This window comes from Conger conger, chromosome 11, assembly GCF_963514075.1.
Source record: "Conger conger chromosome 11, fConCon1.1, whole genome shotgun sequence".
Taxonomy (NCBI): Eukaryota; Metazoa; Chordata; class Actinopteri; order Anguilliformes; family Congridae; genus Conger; species Conger conger.
This window is the reverse complement of record NC_083770.1, coordinates 21,573,778-21,595,224: the sequence shown is the minus strand read 5'-3', so window position 1 is coordinate 21,595,224 and position 21,447 is coordinate 21,573,778. Positions and strand designations below refer to the sequence as shown.

Below are 21,447 nucleotides of genomic sequence, written 5' to 3'. Positions count from 1 at the left end.
AGTGGTCATTCGGTCACAAACTGTCAGATCGCCATCTTGACAGATAGTTGGAGTGATCTGAGGAGGGTGGGGGTAAGTTCTCTGTCACCATATTTTTGCAGGGCTGTTGGAGCGGCCTCTTCCTACGTAAAATGGCTGCCAATATGCATCTGATAGTTTCCATTCCCCGAACTCCTTTAACAGCTCCCTGCCAGGAGGAGTTTGTGCACTGTAACGCTTATTGCATTTGTCCAGTCACTTAGGGAAAAGTCTGCAGAATGGTGGAGAAGTCTTCCATAGTTTGTTATGTGTTATTTGTTATTTGTCTTTTCATATTTTGTCCCTTGGAAGATCATTGTTGATGAATGCATTGAAGGTAGAAAATGTTTCTGTTACCTTTCATCACAACAGGGTATTGGCTATTTAGTATTTGGTATTTAGTACTATGCTTAGTAGTATTTACATAGAGGCTAAAAAGGGGTTGATAGTTTGATGAGGAACCCTTATTTGAACCTGGAAATATTAGCCAGAATTCCTTGGAGAGGCGGCAAGTCAGACATTTTGTTCTGTGTGTTGTGTTTAAGGCTGTCGATGGAAATACTGACAGGCTAGAGAAATATGTATTTTATTTTTAATTTTAAAAAGAGTTTTTAAATAGCAAGACATTTAGATGTAACCCTAACAGCAGATGTTTTAGAATGTTTTTAAGAACATTTTTAATGTCATATTTGTGATCTTACGTTTGATCTTAACAACCTTGGGTCTGAAAGAGGCGCTATATGTAAATAAAACGTATTATGCCGGTAAATAAATCGTTATTTGAAACGAAATTCTTATTATTATTTTATTTTTTATTTTTTATGGATTAAACGTTGAAAGCAAGCTTGTCAGCTCTGCAGCAGTATGAGTCGGACGCAGTTTTTGTTATTCAGTGGAGAAAGGAATCCAGGGCATTCTCTAGCGATTAGTAATTCTGGACACAGGAACAGTTGGCGTTGTGTTTCTCTGCGGTCGGATTTCTTGGATTTCGGATCATCTGTGCAATTCTTGACACTCAATTCCGAGTGATTTAAGGGCAAACATTGCACACATGTGTGTGCCAGGATTTTTGCTTTTTAGCCAGGTTTTTGTTTGTTTTATTTTACATGCCTTTTAGTTTTTTGAAAATATTGGGACCATTCCCAAGTACTTTAGGCCGAAGTTGTAGCGCAGTCCTTTATGAATACTCCATGTTTCATGGTTGCCACAATATGCGGGGTACTTTGTGCTGTTATGTTATGTTATGCTATGTTTTAAAAAAGTGAGTAGTATTACAATGCAGAATTCCAGCTTGTTTGACTCTTAATTGACTCTTAGTTTCAAAACTGGCTATTTGTTATTGCTTTAATATTGTTCTTTTTAAAAAGCTTTCTCACTATTTAATACTTGACTTTCTGGTCCTTGTTTTTGGCTTCGCAGCACACAATAACAAAACTTGGTTTTAAAACCCAAACAAAAAACATCACAGCAAATATATTCCCCTAGAGTTCATGCCCCTCAGTACAGACTATACTCGCCTGGTGGCCCAACACCTTTCTAAGTGACTTATCAGTGCAGTGGTGTTTCACTGTTATTTATTCTACCTGCATTTTGTAAAACATGCCGCTCTGAGCTCTCCTAATGCCATATATGCTCATTTTTAAGCGATTGTGTATGGGCATTTACATAGTTTCGCTGTTTGTGGATATATCTGATAATAGAAGATAGCCCTTGTGTCTGGTAGTGGCTCAAACAGGCCTGTTTATATGATAATGGAGGCTGGGAGACTTTAATAGACTTGGAGAGTGTAATAGACTTGTATAATTTTCCCATAAAAATGGATATGGTTTCCTACCTGCTTGCATTCAATGAAACCATAATTCTTTTGTTTTTATTTTTTTTCTTCTTTTGCTGGGTGAGTGACAAGTCGTGCTTAGCTGTAACAGATATCGCAGGTACCTTAGGTCTAGCATCCTAATAAATGTTTAAAAGGGACTAGACAGATGTACGATGCATTTGTTATGATGCTGAATAACGTGCCAATGCCATTTTGTTTTTAACAGATTTTGAAGCGGTCCTGTACTGAGATTCTAAGTGTGGAGCCCTCCACTATATGTGTAAATGGTAAGCAGGGGTCACACCACAACAGATCTGGGTCAAATACATAATTGTTTTGGATTCAAATATTTTTCAATGCTTTACTGAGCTTGTCTGGTGTATTGGAACACAATATGAAATACTCTCAGAAAGGACCACTCCTTATGGTCCTCTTGGTTGGCTTAATCGCACCACGAAAGACCAATCGAGCTCAGAAAAGTATTTGATTCCTAAACAATTACTCATTTGACCCAGGTCTGCACCACACACCTGTATCGACTGTGTTTCTGTACACAGTGAAGCAGCTAAATTGCACCTTACGCCCGCTCTTCCTGGTGTCCTTTCAGAGACCTTCGACATCGTGCTGAGAGGAAACGGGTTCACCATGGGCCGGAGTGCTCAGGGGATCATCTGCAGCTTCATCGTGGACCAGCGCACCTACAGTAAGTGCGTGGAGAAGCGCAGTATTTCACACCTTCTGTGTGCACTCTGACAGTGGAGGTACATTTTTGTTCTTCAAGGATCACATTTTCCAAATGTACCCTGGAAGAGCATTAATGCTGTGTTACGTTAGTTGTCCAAGCAAAAAAGGTACAAGTTCATTATACTTCTGGATAGGGGTACAGTTTCATGTACCTATAGGGAACTGCCCCAGCAACCCGCATTTTGTACCTTTTTAGGCAACCTCTCAGACTCCTATCAGACCAGTGGGTCCCAACCTCTCAGACTCCCATCAGACCAGTGGGTCCCAACCTCTCAGACTCCTATCAGACCAGTGGGTCCCAACCTCTCAGACTCCTATCAGGCCAGTGGGTCCCAACCTCTCAGACTCCTATCAGGCCAGTGGGTCCCAACCCTGGAGATCTACCGTCCTGTCAGTTTTCACTCCAACCCTAACAAAGTAGACCTCATTCAACAGCTAGAGATCCCTTTGAGCTGTGAATTAGTAGAATCTTGTGAATCAAGGGTTGGGAACCGTTGTGTTGGAGGTAGCATTTATCTACCACCACTGAGAGTAGCAGCTGCAAACTTTAAATATTTCCACAACCGCCATCATGCTATATGTGTGAGGCCTTAAATTATCTACTTCTGGGGGAAGTTTCTGTTCCGGCTCCTTCCACCATAAACCAAGAGAGTGTTTTCTTTTTAAACAGAATGGAGCCTCGTATGAAGAAAGGACAAAGCTGCGATCAGATTTATTTGTATCAGGTCATACAGAGCTGCCACGTGTTTTTATTTTTCATTTTGTTTCTAAGACACCAAAAGCGACTGTCCTCTCTGAACCTCAGAAAACAGAGAACTTTGTAATTGTAGTCAGGCGTGATGATGTCGCTAAGAAAACTGAGCACAGATGGGAAGCACATGGTTCAATCCTGCCTTCCAACTTGTAGGATCTCCTACTTTTCATGGCTTTCAAATAATGAAAAACCCTTCCTGGTGCTGCTGTAGATGACATATAAATGACTCCTCTGGGCCTGTGGTGCTTTGTGAAAAAAACAGTGCCGTTTGCGGCACGTTGAACGCTCTCTGGAATGTGTTTAAAAATCGCGATGGTTCAGCTCATGAGCACGTGTGGCTGCAGAGGTACCTGGGTTATGACAAGCAGCTGTATATTATACATCTGGAAATGAGTTTACTCTACAGTAGGTCTGGCTGAGCAGAGCAGGCACACAGAAATGTATAAATCTTTTCAGGCCACACTAATGTAGTTGTTAACCATGAATTAATTGACGTGCAAATGCATTAAACAAGCATGAAATTTCACTAGTTAATGTATTTGTTAACTACTCATTAATTTATTAGTTACATGAGCAAACTATAGGATAAACCTATAATTAGTTCACCACAAACAAATACATTAACTGTTTTTTCATTCCAAAATGAATTGGCTTGAACTAATGTAAATGAATGTAAGTTGTTAACATGAATTAATGATGCACAAATACATAAAGAAAGCTGCACAGATTCTCAGCAGTTAGTTAGTTAACAACTACATAAGTTAATGGCAATTCATATTGTAATGGAAAAAAAAAGACATTCATGTCTTTGTTAATGGTGCCCAAGTTTTAACCAAATTTATTCTGCAGCAGGCCAGGCTACACAGTGCAGGCAAAGAGCAAACTCATAGTTGTATATGTTATTTTATTTTCCAGGTCAGAAGCCGACCGTGGTGCAGGACAACTACCTGCTCTGCCCAGCGCCGGTCCTGCAGGAAGTTGGACAGTAAGTTACGGACGGAGAGCTTTGCAGGGTTGTGGTAAATATCCGGGCTGGATGGCAGGATTCTGTAGGGTCTGTGTGGGGCAGCGCGTTTAGCGGATCTGGTTTGTGTTCCCCATGGCCGCCATGTGTCCTGGCTCGCTTCAAGCCACAGCAGTGCGCGTAAAACTCAAAACGGATTAGGCTTCGGCATCAGAAGGTTCCGCGCCACGTGTCTAAACTTCCTATGAACAGTGACAGCTTTCAACTGCCATATGCTCTGTACGGCTGACCTTGTGTTACTGTATGTAGAGAGGAGTGCCTATATGCACTATGGAGAGAGCATGTGTAATATGAAAAATGCGTAATATATTTCATGAGGCAGCTGAATGTGCTTTCTGCTATGAGTGCCTGTTTGTTTGGCACGCTGCCTTGACCCTTAAAATCTCTGCCAACTCTGAAATCACACTGAGATTGACCCACTTAAGAGTTCCTGGTCTTGGAAACAGAGTCTCTTTAGCGTTTCCTGTGATATAATCTTGGAGGGCAAGCGTGACTTGCCCTACTTTCTAACCCCTTAAGGTGTGAGATCACCGATACACGATTAGAATGCTCTCTTAGCTGATGTAAAAATCACTACTGGTAGCTGAAAGCAGAACACTGACTTTTGGAAGAAAAAAAGCACATTCCATAAAACCTTCTATTCAAAAAGGGTTGTAGTTGTATCTGGAGAGAATAATTCAAGGGTGCTATAGAGTGCAGTTATTTCATGTAATCAACAATATGGTCACATCATCCTTACTGCTGTGACCTGAATGACTGGAATAATTTAATTGGTTTATACCCATTTTCATCAAGCAGTACATACCTTCCATAGGCCTCTCTGAAGGTGTTCTTATTTTGATTCCTACTGTGCAGTAACTGTCAATAAATGCTGATAATTAGTGAGAATTACATTATTACAGGGTACAAGTATTGACTTTCATTTTTACATACATTTTTACAAGTCTAATCAAACTGGAATCTGATACCAAGATTTATTCTTGGTAATTGGCAGTAATTAAAGACATAAAGACATAATATAGTGAAATGTGTGTTATTATTAAATAATCATACACAATTATTTCCATGTTCCTGCAGTCATAGTCACTCTCTGATATAAAGTGACGATGGAGGTACATTTTTGTTCTTCAAGGATCAAATTTCCCAAATGTACCCTGAAAGTACAGTAATGCTGTCTTTGGATACAAATGAGTACATTTTCCAAGGAAAAAAAGCCACAAATTAATTAAATATTGCTGCCTAGGTGTACAGTTGTATGTCCCAATAGGGTAGCACCCCAGTGAAAAGCATTTGTAGCTTTTTAGGGAATTTTCGTAGCTTTTTTTCTGAGAGTGTATATAATACTCTCTGGTTTGTGTTCAGGGGTTAAAAGTCGTTGTTCCGTGTGCGGTATACGCATGTCACGTGATGCGGAGCCAGGGCAAACTCCTCTACGCGGCGGCCATTTTGAGTGCTCGCTTAATTAACTCTTGGCTGGTGAACAGGACCCATTAAGCGGTTAGCTAGTATGAGCGGAGAGTAAACACATCTGGCGGAGGGCTTTAACGGGATGTGTGACAGCTGCCGCCATTCCCCGTCCCGCGGTCCCGTTTAAATAATTCACCGCTCGCTGACATATCCGCTCCACGCACCACCTGCGTACTGCAGCGTCTGAGCGGACTATATTCCGTCTCCCGCCATCTGCCGGCTTCTGCCTGACCGACGACGCCTTTTTTCGTCCGCCTGCCTGACCGTGGAGCGGGCGAAAATCTGCTTCCTGTTCCTGTACAGATTTCGGACCATCGATGGAGCGCTCTTAATCTGTCTCAGTCCAGCCGTCGCCTTAAATGCACCTTTCTGTGACTTGCGTTTTGGTGGAGCCTTTCTTCGGAATTGTCGATGGTAGTGTGTGACTATGACGGTGAGTGGGGGGTCGTTTTGGAGTCGGGCGACCGCGTTGGGCCCGGTCATGTGATCTAGCGTGCTCCTGTCGCTGCACCTCGTCTGGCGTGACATCTGCCATGTGGGCTAAGGGTGGTGGCAGCTGTCAGCCGTGAGTGACCCCCCCCTGTACGGTGGATGTAAAGGTTAAGTGTCTCAGCCCCACCGCCACCTTTCTCTCACCTCCAGGTTTCACAGTGAGGGTAATGCTGGGCTACACCTGCAGTCTCATCAATTATCAATCTCACCCACGGAAGCTTGGGGTCCTCCAGTGCCTAGAGACGCATGTGGACGTGTGAGGTTAGCGCGTAAATATGTTCGCTAGCACTATTGGTCTCCCGCTGTTGTAACTAAGATCCGCCCCTCAGATTCTTGGTTCAAATATGTAATAGTTTTGTATTCTAATACTTTTCTGTGCTCTATTGATCTTGCCTAGTGCAATTGAGCCAACCAAGAGGACCAGAACGTCCAGGTTTCAATACACCAGACAAGCTCAGTAAAGAGTAGAAACGTTTTGAATTTCTCGAATTCAAAACTGAATCCGAAATGACCCAGGTCTCATCTGCAGATACCCGTGTTGTCTTCAGCTAGAATGAAATTGTTTACTCGACTGCACACAGTTATTCATCAGAATATGAAAGAAGCGTTTTCCTGATTCTCCTTCAGAGTCTTTGGATGAAAGAAAATGTTTATAATCTATGTTCTTTCCTTTGGATAACTGGCTGACTAGAGAGATCAAACGGGTTTCGAGGTTTCCTCGTTTACACTTTCTCTCGTTCTTCTTTCTTTCCGTCTCTGTTGCCTTTCGGAGCTTGTCCCAGTTTGATCTCCTTCTTGGCTTTTGTTTCGTTTGATGCCGGAATGGCGTCGTCACATTCTAAGGAGCACATTGTAACTCAACACACATGTCCAAAAATCAGAATCATTCAACCCTTTCCTTTTCATCTCTTACAACGCAAATGCGCACAGGATGTAGGGATTCATTCAATCCTGCAGTCAAAGGGTCTAACAATGCCATTCACATTACTGTTGTTGTGTTGGTTTATCATATGTTTATATGGCTGTTCATTCCTAGAAATCAAGCAATCAAGTGAATATCCCTGATTGGGCCAATGAAGTATCAGCTTGAAGTTGCAGTACAATGGGTTGACATCATAAGCAGCCATTTATTTTCATGCCTTTATAATTATTATTGTTCATGACTGTGCCCATGACACAGATATCAGCGGAATTTCCCAAATATGCTTGGCTCTGTTGTCTGTCTCTCGGTTCCTATAAAAAGAACCTTTGGTCCACAAACCGGGCGTTGTTGTCTTAATCACGCAGTGGTCATATTTCACGTACGGTAATTACTGTATGCAGGAGCTTGCTGAGAGACGATTATCCTCGCCTCATTAAATGGCGTTGGAGTGTGCCTTGTTTACCTTGGCCTACAGTTTGACCTGACCTCAAAGACCTAGATTTATGTTTGTTATGTCTGTGTGGGGTTTTATATTTAGTAAACTAATGACTCAATGTCATATGACAGCTGAGATGACAGAATACCTGTCACAGTTTAGGAGATTGGAGCAGCTAGCTCAGTAACTTCACAGAGTAGCACAGGACATTTCCCTCAGAAACCATATGTAAGAGCTTGTCCATCACCTCTGTTTGCACTTTAATATATATACCCTAGACCAGGGGTGTCTAATCTCATCCAAAAATAACTGGTGTGGGTGCAGGTTTCTGTTTTAGCCCAGCACTAAGAGACCTGATCCTACCAAGGTCTTGATTGAAGACCATGATTAGTTAAATAGTTAAATCAGATGTTGTAGTGCTCTACTAAAACAAAAATGTGCACCAACACCAGCACCAGAGATCGACCATCCCTGTCCTAGACCAAACATGACACACATCTACTGCCCCACTGTCTACAGAGAGATATCACAGTCACGATCAATATCACAGAGATATCAACATTGTTCCTTTTTTCATGGTCAGAACACAGAACTGCCCCACTGTCTATAACAGGGTGCTAGAGCATCAAGAATGTCCATTGATGTCTCAAGGCAATGTGAGCATTTGATACAAACACCGGGAGGGTCCAAGTGTTGTCTCTTTGTAAAATCCACCGTCTGTCCAGTGTAAATTAGATGTGTCCCTTCCTTCATCCATTCAGGAGAATGGCTGTAGTTAGCATGCAGGAATCCCAACCACACAGGCTCTCTGCAGCTGCTGGGTGGATGAGGCACACAGGGCACGGGATATACCTACATCTGTGTTTTATAAGCCTTTCTAACCGTTTACTTCTGCAACTAAGTAGAAGCAGTGGAGGCATGAATCCCAATGCATTAACACTGCAAAAAGTCTGTCTTAAGGGTTTAAGTGTTGTAATGAGACATAAAATCTAGCTTTTTTCCCCTCTCAAGTAGAAAATATTGCCTTGTTTTAATTTACTGTTTGCTTGACAAGTGAAATTATCCTACTCCAAATCTTGAACGTGAGCAAAACTGTCACACCCCATTGGCAGTAGTTTTGTTTTATCTAACAAAAGAGTAATAGAAATATGATTTTAAATCTCAATACAAGACAAAATGACTCGTTAAGATGGACTTATTTTTTAGTTTTTTGCCGTGAATGTATTATGGTTATTGAACAAGTTTGGTGATGAAAGTCTCTCAGATCCTATTACAACACTGTTCTTTTTTCTGTATCTCTGCACACAGCGTACAGGATACAGCGAAGTGCATGCTGGGAAGGGAGAGATAAGCACAGTGTCAGGGCACAAATTGCTGTTTTTTCACAGCAAAGATGGCTCTTCAACAAACAAACATCAAAGATAAAACAAACAGAATCTACCTTCAGTTCTTCAGCCATGCCAATTTACTGTGTTGCGAGTCCCCGAGCGAATTAAAAATGAGTTTTAGCAGTTTTTAATTTATCAGGAAGCAGAGGACAAATGCCGTAGTTTCAGCCTGTCTTTGACCCTCTGGGGAATAGATGGGGCCTACGGCAATGCCTGAGGCAAAGCGCAAAGCAAAGCAAAGCCACCTCTCTGGTTATTATTCTAGAATAATCCTTCTCAGCGCTGTCCTACACAGCCCGGCACTCAGACAATAGACCAATAGACCACTCCTTTATACATATTTCCTTTTTTTCCGCTTTCTTTTTCTTTTTTTGGCGGGGGGTTTGGGGGCATTGAAGTGTTCTATTTCCTGGTCTTCGGCTCTCATTAAACCTAAGGTAATTGGATTCCCTATAATTGACATATGGAAATTGCTGTGCCGTTCATCATTAGGGTTTTAATTGCACCCATTTTGGCTGCCTCCTTGATAAATAAGTCATATGTATCTTTCCTGTCTTGTTGTCATACGTTCAAAACGTGTGTCTTTTTTTAAGTGGCAAAAGTAAAACACAGAGCTATTTTTAACTGCATTTAGCTCGTCTGCTGTAGACACTGTGTATAATGGCCTCAGAGAGTCTCTATAAAATGGTACATTGACTCGGTTGGTTTATAGAGGGAGTTTTTTATTTATATTGTCTGCAGTGAGTGTATGACACCTGGCATTTAACGTCAGTCAGTATGAACGCTGCTCCTTCTTTGTGCTCGACAGGTCGATTGATGTGCTGATCAGCTTGAACAATGGCACGTCCTTCATCTCCAGCGCCCTTACCATCAACGCCACCTCATGCGTGAGTGTGAACATTCATTCAGCTCCGTTACACTTCAGGGATACTCACAATATCTGTATCACCACTACTAGCATGTGCTAAATTCTTAGCTCTTCCTTATACTAAATTCTTAGGCCTTCCATGTACACTCAGTGAGCAATTTATTAGGTAGAACAGTAGACAAGCTTGTTAATGCAAATATTTTATCAATCGACAATTGAGGCAGCAACGAAAAGCATAAAAGCATGCAGACGTGGTCAAGAGATGTGATCTGAGTGACTTTGACCGTGGATTGATTGTTGGTGCCAGACAGGGTGGTTTGAGTATTTCAGAAAATACTGATCTCCTGGGATCAGTCTCTAGTCTAACAAAAAACATACAGTGAGCAGCAGTTCTATGGGCAGAAACCCGTTGTTAATGAGAGAGGTCAGAAGCTGGCAGGAAGGTGACAGTAACGCAAATAACCACACATTACAACAGTGGTATGCAGAAGAGCATCTCTGAACACACAACGCGCAACAAACCTCCAAGTTGGTAGGCTACAGCAGCAAAACTCAAAAAATTAATAATATGTCTAATAAATACCTAATAAAATAAATAAAGACCTAAAGTGCTCACAGAGTGTAATACATTATTAGGGCTTCTACTAAGGCCCCTACTTCCAAGCACCAAACTTCTTTCTTTCTCCTCTTATATATTTATAGGACACAGAAGGGTCAGACGGGTCTCTCCCAGTCCCTCCTACCCCTTGCCATCCTGACTAGGGAGGAGCCGTCTCCGGCAGCACAAAGCTGGACTCAAAGCATATGATAGACGAAAGACTAAATCATTATATAAATAATTATTTCTAATTTCCAGATTATTTACGCAGCATGGTCGGTGTGTACTTATTCTGTATTAATGCTATGCAATGAGACACAACCAATCATTTACTTTGTCAAATTTTAACAAATCCTCTACGTATTCACCATTTGCTAATCAGATGCAGAATTATGCATGCTAATTAGTAAAATATGCTTGAGTATGAAAGGTAGGGCCCTGTTGTAATGAGTAAGTGCTGGACTCTGCAGAAATAAATCCTATTTTTTTGGCTATACCTTGTCTTGCCTGGTTATTATACAGTTGCAGTTGATTACATAGATAACTCACAATAAGACATACACTATTTAAAAACCAAGGACCTGTTCCACAAAGCAGGATTACTAAATTAGCTGGATAACTCAGCAGAGTAAAACCCAGAACCCTCCCAAATGTGGAACATGGACTGAAGTAAAAAGAGCTGTTTTGTGTTTTACACAATTATCCAGCAAACTAAGTAATCCTGCTTTGTGGAACAGGTCCTTGGTTTTTAAATAGTGTATGTGTTATTGTGTTTTCTCTGTAAACTCGGCACTTTTGAAAAAGAGGGCACTGAACCTCAATGTGTCCCAGAGTACAGCTGTGGACCCGGAATAGAGATTGCTGTGGTAGACTGCGCCTGGTGTGACTCTGTGTGTGCTGTGTTTCAGTCGAACGGCTGGGCTCTGACCATCGTGTTCCTGGTGCTGCTCCTGCTGCTGCTCCTGGCCCTCATGTGGTGGTTCTTTCCCCTCTGCTGCACTGTGGTGAGTGCTTCATCCCTTCCTCTGCCTCTTCCTCCTCCTCTTTCTAACAGGGCCACGTTAGCTCTGATATCTGGCTGTCAGAAGGTTGCCGGGTCGGTCCCACCCTGGGTGTGTCGAAGTGTCCCTGAGCAAGACACCTAGCTCTCGATGAGCTGGTCGGTCCCTTGCCAGTCAGCTTATCATCGTTGGTGTGTGAGTGTGTGTGAATGGGTGAATGAGAGGCATTAATTGTGAAGGGCTTTGGATTAAAGCGCAATATAAATGCAATCTTTCTTCATCCCAATATGTGAATTACCATTGTTTTTTCATCCCAACACTTTATTCTGTTACTTCACGCAAATCTCTGTAATGTCCGTCCGGTTTCAGCTTCCGGGAATCATGCATTTCCCCTTTTTGTGTCAGTTGGTACACCTTTTAACCATAAATGTAATAACATGCAGGTACATAAATCCTTGCCTGGTAATGTGTAACAAGTATTAAGGAATTAGATTATACTGCTATTTTAGCTAATATTTCTCACACAAGAGTGTTATTAACTTGACTGTTTGCCACTTACTCATACCTGAGGTTGAAATAGCTTTAGAGGTAGGTAGATGGTAACACCAACTGACTAGCATCTGATATGAAACTTGCGGTTTTTGTCCTCTTCGCATAACTCCATTCTGAGGCTGTCTCAAAGAGGAACTGGGGGAAGTAAACAGGAAGTGGAGCATCATGCACATCGTGCTTCTATTTGCAATGACATTGTTTCTGAAGTATAACCTCTAAGGCAACATTTACTGGCCTTAGAGGACTCGCTTAGTATTCTTAGGAAACCATTTGTCACACACCATGACACAGCCATTGTGGTCAGAAGAGGTGGACAGTGGGAGGGAGGAAGAATATGTTTTTTTCACCAGCGTTTTATTATACGTATATGGGCTGGAGACTGAGAGCGCATGCCCATACGGAATATAAACTAAAACCTTCACTCATCATCCTCATGGGATCTGGGCCAAAACAATAACACACATGCGAAGAAAAATAACTCGACTCGCAAAGCTTTTCAGCATGCGTGGGAGTCGTAGCTTCTCAGCTCTCATTCTGGACTCTGGTTCTGGGCTCTCGTTCTGGTTCTGGGCTCAGGTTCTGGGCTCTTGCTCTGGACTCTCGCTCTGGACTCTCGCTCTGGACTCTTGTTCTCAGCTCTCATTCTGGACTCTGGTTCTGGGCTCTCGTTCAGGTTCTGGGCTCAGGTTCTGGACTCTCGCTCTGGACTCTTGTTCTCAGCTCTCATTCTGGGCTCTGGTTCTGGGCTCGAATACCGCTCACAGACGTGGTCCCCTGGTCTCAGCCCCACCTGTGGAAAGAAATCACACCTTTATCAGCACCTGGACTGACTGATAATGTAGTCCAGTAGGTGTGGTCCTCGGATTGCCCTGCCTCCTTCCCACAAACCGAGCCCCATGTGCCACACCATAACATCAAACTGCCTGGTGAGAACATAATTATCTCTGGGATAAAAAGCCAGAAGAACACATTTAACCATCAATACATCAAATTGTGTATTGTGTAAATTACAGCACCTTTAATTTAGTCATTTCTGCAGACCGCTTTGTACAGCTGTAACAAAGCAATTGGTAAGCCAATAAAACAAACCATTAAAAATGTAAATAGTAAGAATAAATACATTTAATGAGAATATGATTGGTGAATTATTAGGAGAATATAAGGGGCAGTAATTTCATTGAAGCACAGGAAGTTTACTTTACATAGCTGTCTAAAACCAGCCCCGCAATTCAGTTAATCCATGGTTCCTGCTTGGGCAGATAAAGTTTTTTTGTCTGTTCCAAAATTAAAATTTCAAGGGTTTTTTTCAGACTGATACTCATCTGGTTGCCTTATTGACGATGCATGAATATTTAGCGAATGGCGCTTTAGACACATCAAACATTCGCGAATCTAGCAGCGACACTGCTGGCGGCTCCCCCCTCTCTCTCTCGCTCGGCCGCAGTGCGGGGCCGCGGCGGGAACAGCTGCGCACGGGCCGGCCGGAATCCCCGCGCTTCTCGGAACGCCGACGCGGAATAACGCCATCCCGCTCCTCTTTGAGAACCCGCGGGGGACTGCCGCCGCGACCGGGCCAGAGCATATTTTGGAAAACCAACAAAAGCATTAAAATGTAAACGCCCTGCAGCGTGTTTGTCTGGTGGAGACCAGGGGAACAGGAGGACCGTGTGTGTGTGTGTTAATATTTAAAGTAGACGCAGCAGTCTCACACACCGCTCAGCTTTCTCATCCTCTCCACCGGAGCGGGAGCCTTCCTGGGAATTATTCTGGGAATTGTCTCTCTTAACGTGCCCTAAAGTTTCTCATTGGCTGCGTCTGTGTCTTCCCATACACTAGTGTGGATGAGAGAAATGTTTACCAGATGATCAGTGTGGTTGCAGTAGATTGTTACAATTTAAATGTCAAATTTTCAGAATGTGTAATTTGGTGAAAATGGATATTAGTATCGTTAATGAAGCATTTTGACTGCATGCAGAAGTTTTATTGTACTTTGATGTTTAAAACAACACTGTCGAGCCAACCAGTGTTTTGCCAAAAACACATTTGTTACGAATTTACTTAATAGCTTTCTCCAACCGATTCATTCTGCATTTCAAAACTCAAAAGCTGACACGTGGACAGTCTTATTCTTTGTGCCCAAGGAAACTGTGTGTTTTTGCGTTTGCTTTTGTTTGGGCCAGGCTCAGGAGTAAAACTTGTGCACAAAAACTGTCAGCTTAACAGCAAACTCTTATATTGTTATTACTAGCCACCACTTCTCTGCTGTCATGTTAGGCTGGCAGCTTAACGCAGCGTGGTGTGTTTTGGGGTTGGGGTTGGGGTTGGGGGAGGGGGTGTGGGGTTTTGGAGATGGGGGGAGGGGTGTGGGATTATGAAATCCAGTTGGATAGTGACAGAACAGCCATATGGGGTTTAGGACCTGTGTGAGCTCCAGAGTGGACAGGTCCTGTGTTGATGTGCTGCTCTTTAGCGACTCGATCTGCCATCAGATGGATAAGTACCTTCTGTGGGTTTAGTTTTTAATTACTATGGCCATTTTAACAGCACGGTGTGGGCTGTGTGTATGTTTGTGTGTGTGTGTGTGTGGTGAGTGTGTGTTTCTCTATGTGTATGTGTGTGGTGTGTGTGTGTGTGTGTGTATGGTGAGTGTGTGTGTGTGTTTCTCTATGTGTATGTGTGTGGTGTCTGTGTGTGTGTGTGTGTGTGTGTGTGTGTGTGTGTGTGATTGTGATTGTATGCATGTGTGTGCACGTGTGTGTATATGTGTGTGTGTGTGTGTCACATATACACCAGGTACTCCCAAACCCTCACTGAGTGTCATTTAGATAATGTTTTATTTATTCCACAATATGTCCTGGAATATAAATCTGTCTCTTAATTACTTAATAAAAGAGCTAATCGTTCAGCGTAAGGTCTGCCTAAAATTATGTTAATCATTGTACCCAAAGCTGACTAATAGATATTACAGGATTTGCCAACAGTTAGCTACAAGTCAAAGAGTAATTAATTAACCCGAAATGATTATTTTCTATTATAGTAATGACGACAGGATATTGCCTGTGTAATGTTATCGGTGTTCTTTAATGTGAGTGAAACAGCTGTTGGGCTATGATATGTGATCATGTGGCTTTTTATAAACTCGTTTGGTAAATACATAACCTGTTCTTTTATGAATAATGCACAGGGGGTATGCCTCTAATTTTGGATTTCTCCTCAGGAGAGCTAGTGACTCCTTCATCCCACAGGCAGTTCCATGGAGAACCTCGAACAGCCCTGTATAGTAAGCCAGTGGATTAATGTGCTGGGTGCATCCAATTTAGAGTAATTATTCAACCGGCCTGTCTTCACTTGAAGTGAGGAATCACAGCTGTGCTCAAGCAAATCGTTCTGCCTCTGTGACACTTCCAGTTGTAACGTCGTGATTAAGGTGTGAGGTCACAAATATAATGTTCTTAACTGAGCATTCGAATGCTGATGTCACCATCACTACACGTAACTGAATGTTCTGAGTTCTAGAACTTTTAAGGAAAATAAATTTAGAAAATTTTCTCTTCATAGGGCGAAATGGGCACAGTTCATTCAAGGCTTTGTGTATCAGTGTGAAAGAGTGAAAGTCTCTCATGCTTGAAGATCCATTCACTTGCATGTGTATGTGTGTGTGTGTATATATTTGTGTGTGTGTGTGTGTGTGTGTGTGTGTGTTTGAGTGTGTGTGTTTGTGTTTGAGTCGGTGTGTGGGTATACATATGTGTGTGTGTGTGTGTGTGTTTGAGTGTGTGTGTATGTGTGTGTTTGAGTCGGTGTGTGTGTATATATGTGTGTGTGTGTGTGTGTGTTTGAGTGTGTGTGTGTGTGTGCTCCAGTCCTCCTCCAGCAGCCATGCTGTGGAGCGGAGCCACACTGTCCCTGTGTCTCTGAGTGAGGCTAATTACCTCCTCTGGACTCTGTGATTGGGGAGTGCTTGCATGCGCTGAACCCCGTCCAATTAATTAAGAGATAAACAGGCACCACCACCACCCTGAAGACTCCCTGTCAACAAGTTGATTTTGGGCCTTCATTATTACTTATTTTAATTTATTTATCTTTAAATCCCTGCACTGAAGCCCAGTGTTGGTCCACCGTGGCAGCCATTTTGGAGCTCCGGTTGTCAGTTCACAAAGCGTTGCCGGCGATATCGCGGAGCAGTCTGGGGACGCGGAAAACCAGGGGCGGGGTTACGACACCCGCTGAGCGCCACGTCTGACAGCGCTTTTTGAGCTCCGCTGTCCGCCCTGTCAGGCCGGGGGGGTCCGTCTCTCCCTCTACCTTCTGCTGATCCCCTCTGTTCTCCTCTGTTTCAGGTCATCAAAGACCCGCCTCCTCCTCCTCCCCCTTCTGCTCCAGAGCCCGTGAGTATATATCTCAGACATGTTTTCCTAAAATGGCAGCTGGGCCAACAGTTTATTTATTTTATTTCATCTATTATTTTAACCCTTTCAGTTCACCAAATATCTCAATGTTCTCAAACAGCAGCGATTGTGACATCAGCTTTATAATTCTAATGCTGATGTCACAATGACTGCTGGGATTGAAAGTTCTAGAACACTGATTTGGAATGTTGGGGAAAAAATAAAATAAAATGTGTTCAAAGGGTTAATAACTTTAGCGCTCACTTCTTGTAATGTTGATTTCAGCTTTTTTTATTCAAGAGAACTGCTCTGATACCCTCCGCTCCCCCCCCTTCCAATCTCCCCCGCCTGTTTCCGAATGCCCTTGCCTGTTTCCAAGCGCCCTACTCATCTGTCCCTCCTTGTACTCATCAGCTCGGCCGGCTTTGACAAATCAGAGTTCAAGAGGCGCTTATAGTCCTCAGAGACCAGCCATTCCCGCACTTCAGTTCCCATTTGCATCATACCTCCGTACTGTAACTTTAATAATAATATCCCCCCCCTCCTTCTTTAATCAGGGGATTACTGTACGTCTCTCTGTATGTCTTTATCTTCATTACAAGGGGCGTGGGGTCTCTGGTGGGGTTTTAAACACTTTCCCCCTCTCTCATCTTTGTCTTCATGCCCACAGGAACCAGAGGACGACCTGCCGAAGAAAAAATGGCCCACGGTGGACGCTTCCTACTACGGGGGCCGGGGGGCTGGAGGGATCAGACGCATGGAGGTCAGGGCCCAAAACGTCCCCTCACCTCTCTCCTCTCTCACCTCTCACCTCTCATCTCTCTCACCTCACCTCACCTCTCTCCTCTCACCTCTCACCTCTCTACTCGCACCTCTCTCCTCTCTCACCTCTCTCCCTCTCACCTCTCTACTCTCACCTCTCACCTCTCACCTGTCTCCCTCTCACCTCTCACCTCTCATCTCTCTCACCTCATCTCTCTCCCTCTCACCTCTCATCTCTCTCACCTCTCTCCTCTCTCACCTCTCCCTCTCTCCTTCTCACCTCTCTCCCTCTCTCCTTCTCACCTCTCTCCTCTCACCTCTCACCTCTCACGTCTCACCTCTTTCCTCTCTCACCTCTCTCCCTCTCACCTGTCTCCCTCTCTCCTCTCTCACCTCTCTCCCTCCCACCTCTCACCTGCCTCCCTCTCACCTCTCACCTCTCTCCTCTCTCACCTCTCTCCCTCTCTCCCTCCCACCTCTCACCTGCCTCCCTCTCACCTCTCTACTCTCACCTCTCTCCTCTCTCCCTCTCACCTCTCTCCCTCCCACCTCTCTCACCTCTCTCACCTCTCTCCTCTCTCACCTCTCTCCCTCTCACCTGTCTCCCTCTCTCCCTCTCACCTCTCTCACCTCTCTCCCTCTCTCCCTCTCACCTCTCTCCCTCCCACCTCTCACTTGCCTCCCTCTCACCTCTCTACTCTCACCTCTCTCCTCTCTCCCTCTCACCTCTCTCCCTCCCACCTCTCTCACCTCTCTCACCTCTCTCCTCTCTCACCTCTCTACTCTCACCTCATCTCTCTCCCTCTCCCTCTCTCCCTCTCTACTCTCACCTCTCACCTCTCTCACCTCTCTACTCTCTCCCTCTCTCCTCTCACCTCTCTCCTCTCTCCCTCTCACCTCTCTCCCTCCCACCTCTCACCTCTCTCCTCTCTCATTTCTCTCCCTCTCACCCTCTCTCCCTCTCACCTCTCTCATCTCTCTCACCTCATCTCTCTCCCTCTCTCCCTCTCTACTCTCACCTCTCATCTCTCTCACCTCTCTACCCTCTCCCTCTCACACTCACCTGCCCATTCCCCATGACCACTGCAAAAAACAGAAAAGAAATCCGCCTCAACAAGCATTTTCATCTTATACTTAGACTTTAAATCTTATTTCTATTACAGGTTTGCTAAGGAATACAAAAATATTGCCAATGAATTGAGACCGTTTGACTCATTTCAAGATTTGATTGAAATGGGATTAGAATTTCACTTGATAAACAAACTTAACTTAACTTAAAACACACTAATAATTTCTACTTAAAATAAGATTTTAAGCTTCATTATTAGCTTATAAGCTTAGTTGAGACAGACTCTTTTTCAGTGCCCGGGGTGCCCGGGGTGGCATACTGACACGGCCCGGCCCGGTGTCCACAAAGGCTCTTTAGATGTGCAAATAAGCTGTCCCGCCTGATTTTCTCTTGACTGCAGCCGCTGGCAGCTCCCAACATGCTGAAAACAGCACTAACGCCCGGGCCTTGGCCTCTCTTAGTGCCGTTGAAAAGGAGGTGGGGAGTTTGTGGAAAAGTAGCTGCTCTTTTCTGTTGCTAAACGGGCTAGATTGTGTCACTCAGACGGTGGAGAGAACGATAGTATCTCTGGTTTTACACACAGACTCATTGACTAAGAAGAGCTGTGAAGGGTCTGTAGCCTGAGAGGACACCAGTCAGGTTAGGGCCAGGATAGCGTACAGCTCAAGTTTCTGTCTCTGTCTTGAACAAAAGAACTCAGCGTCTGTATGACTTAATAGATCTTGAAAGAGACGTTGATGACGTCGGTGTCTGGATGCCTCAGTTTGGGCCTCCACGGGGAGGTTTGACGTTGGCGTTGGCGTTGAGGTTGACGTTGACGGCTTTGACGTGACAGGCTCCTGCCATCTTGTTCTGGCCGCCGAGTCTGATGGTCTCGAGCCACGGTTGGGATGAAGGATGGAGGATGGAAGGACGCTGCCAGTCTTGATGAATTCATCGGGGGGGGCTGTCAGCCCTTTTGTTCCACCTGCTACGCTGCATTTGCGCGCCCCCTCAGCCCCCCAGGGAGAGGGAAGTTTAAAGAGCGACCTGTTCCACTCGAGTCCCACAGAGGCCCCGTCGCTAAGATTCCCCGGGGTGGGGGATGCCCTTGATGTTTCCCATAAGTGCCCAAAAGCCCCCCCCCCTTCTTCCCTCTCTCAGTTTCTGAAGGTCTCCTCCCCTCCCAGTGCATCATGGGAGCAACTGCTCTTAAGATACACCGTTCTCCTGTCCCGCACCGGCCGGGAATTGCACCCAGGAGACGCCGTACGGAATGTTTTATTCAGTCAGAATGTTCTGCAGGGATCCAGAGGTGATACGGAAAATCTGTTATGCATTGTAGCGGCTTAACCTACAGCTTGAAGATTGTGTTATTAATTAATCACCTCTCCCTATGTATGGGCTGGTGGATTTACCATGGCAACAGATGTGATGAATTTAATTAAAAACCAAGACGAAAAAAAAAACTCAAGATGCACTAAGATGGTGTGAAAACTGTGAATTTGTATGTATATGTGGAACTGCAGTGCGTTTGCTTTTGAAGTTATGCCAATTTTCAGCTGTATAAGTGAGCAATATCTCCGGGGAATTGCCTGTAACTTCACACCTACTGTGACACATGGACACTTGCTCTCCATGTGGAATTTTCTGTTGTTAATTCACATTACATTGCACATCCATTGCAGTCATCGATTCACAAGTAGTGTAGCTGACCTGAGCTAATTCTCACATTCCGTTGCCTATTCAGATTACACCAGAGACATGTATTTGGTAAAAATATACTGAAAAGTGTCTTAACAAGTGTTTTAGTCTTGTAATGAAACCTACAATTTTTTTTCTCTCAAGTAGAAAATATTGTCTTGCTTTAAATTACTGTTTGCTTGACGTATTGTCTTACACCATTGGCAAATCTTGAAATGAATGACTATCTCATCACTATATTTGCAATATTTTTGTGTTAGTTAGCCACAAAGGAATATAAATACGATTTTAAGTTGATATATAAGACTAAAATGGCTTCTACTTTTGGGGTTTTGCAGTGAATGCAGTGAATTCATGCCCCTGTCGTTTATAGCTCTGGTGAAACAGAAAGCCCTCTCTAAAATGGTTGCTGTGTTTGACGCAGGTTCGTTGGGGCGAAAAGGGATCCACAGAGGAAGGGGCGAGATTAGAGAAAGCCAAAAACGCTGTGGTCTCCATCGTAGAGGAAGCGGATGAACCCGTTACGAGTAAACCCTCTAAACCCAGGCCCACCTACCAGCACCAAGAGTCTAAATGGTACACTCCAATTAAGGTAAGACATTACACCTTCCATTTAAGGTGCACAGAAAGTATGCTTCATTTAATGTCAGACGATCACACTCCAGTTAAGGTGTATGAGAATGGTATGCTCCATTGTCATGTTTCTGAAAATAATAAGCATGATATATAATATATTTTAAAAAAGCATAATTACCAAAAAAGGTTGCTTTTAATCAGTGGCGGGCACTTTCATTCCTGGAGGCCCAGTGTGTATGCAGGTTTTTATATCAGTTTTATATCAGCTCTATTAGCTGTGTACTGAAATGTTGGCTTGCTCATAGATTAGATGACATATTCCATGTACACTACTGTTGGTAGCAATAATCTTCAGCTGTTATTCGTAGGCTTTATCAGGAAGTGAATCTAAAATTGAACAGACTAATTATATTATTAAGGGCAACAGTTGGCAAGCTATCAAGAAAGAGACCGTACTTTCCCCCTCCTGACGTGAATGAATGCGTTTGGATAGTTAGCCGCGTGAAGTCTGCTCAGCGCTGGCGTGCTCTCTGCTCTGTTCAGGGCCGTCTCGACGCTCTTTGGGCCCTGCTGCGGCGGCAGTATGACCGAGTTTCCCTCATGCGACCGACGACTGCGGACAAGGTAAGCCACCGAGAGCGTTCAATGGTGGAGCGCTGACCCGCATGGGAAAACCCAAAACCCACAGGAAGCAGACAATTCTGAAATTAGAAAGAAGAAGCGTAAACCACCTAAATTCCTTGAGCTGGTGCAAGCTATGATCTCAACATCACTTAGCTGGTCGGCGAGCTGTTTGCTTACAGTAAGCTACTCCAGCAGTTTGACCGCCAGCTTAATCTACCATCTTAACCAGCTTTGACCAGCTGGTGACCAGCTCTGACCAGTTAGA

At 43.9% G+C, this 21,447-nt stretch overlaps 1 protein-coding gene across 1 annotated transcript in view; it reads left to right on the top strand.

Moving 5' to 3' along the window:
- The window catches only part of antxr2a (ANTXR cell adhesion molecule 2a), a 69,074-nt gene that overhangs the window by 13,196 nt on the left and 34,431 nt on the right, over positions 1-21,447 (top strand). The window contains exons 8-16 of the mRNA XM_061261189.1: positions 2,061-2,121; positions 2,442-2,537; positions 4,248-4,317; positions 9,870-9,948; positions 11,436-11,531; positions 16,421-16,468; positions 17,139-17,231; positions 20,407-20,574; positions 21,102-21,182. Of these exons, the coding sequence (XP_061117173.1) occupies positions 2,061-2,121; positions 2,442-2,537; positions 4,248-4,317; positions 9,870-9,948; positions 11,436-11,531; positions 16,421-16,468; positions 17,139-17,231; positions 20,407-20,574; positions 21,102-21,182 (792 nt within the window). The remainder of the gene's footprint in view (positions 1-2,060; positions 2,122-2,441; positions 2,538-4,247; positions 4,318-9,869; positions 9,949-11,435; positions 11,532-16,420; positions 16,469-17,138; positions 17,232-20,406; positions 20,575-21,101; positions 21,183-21,447) is intronic.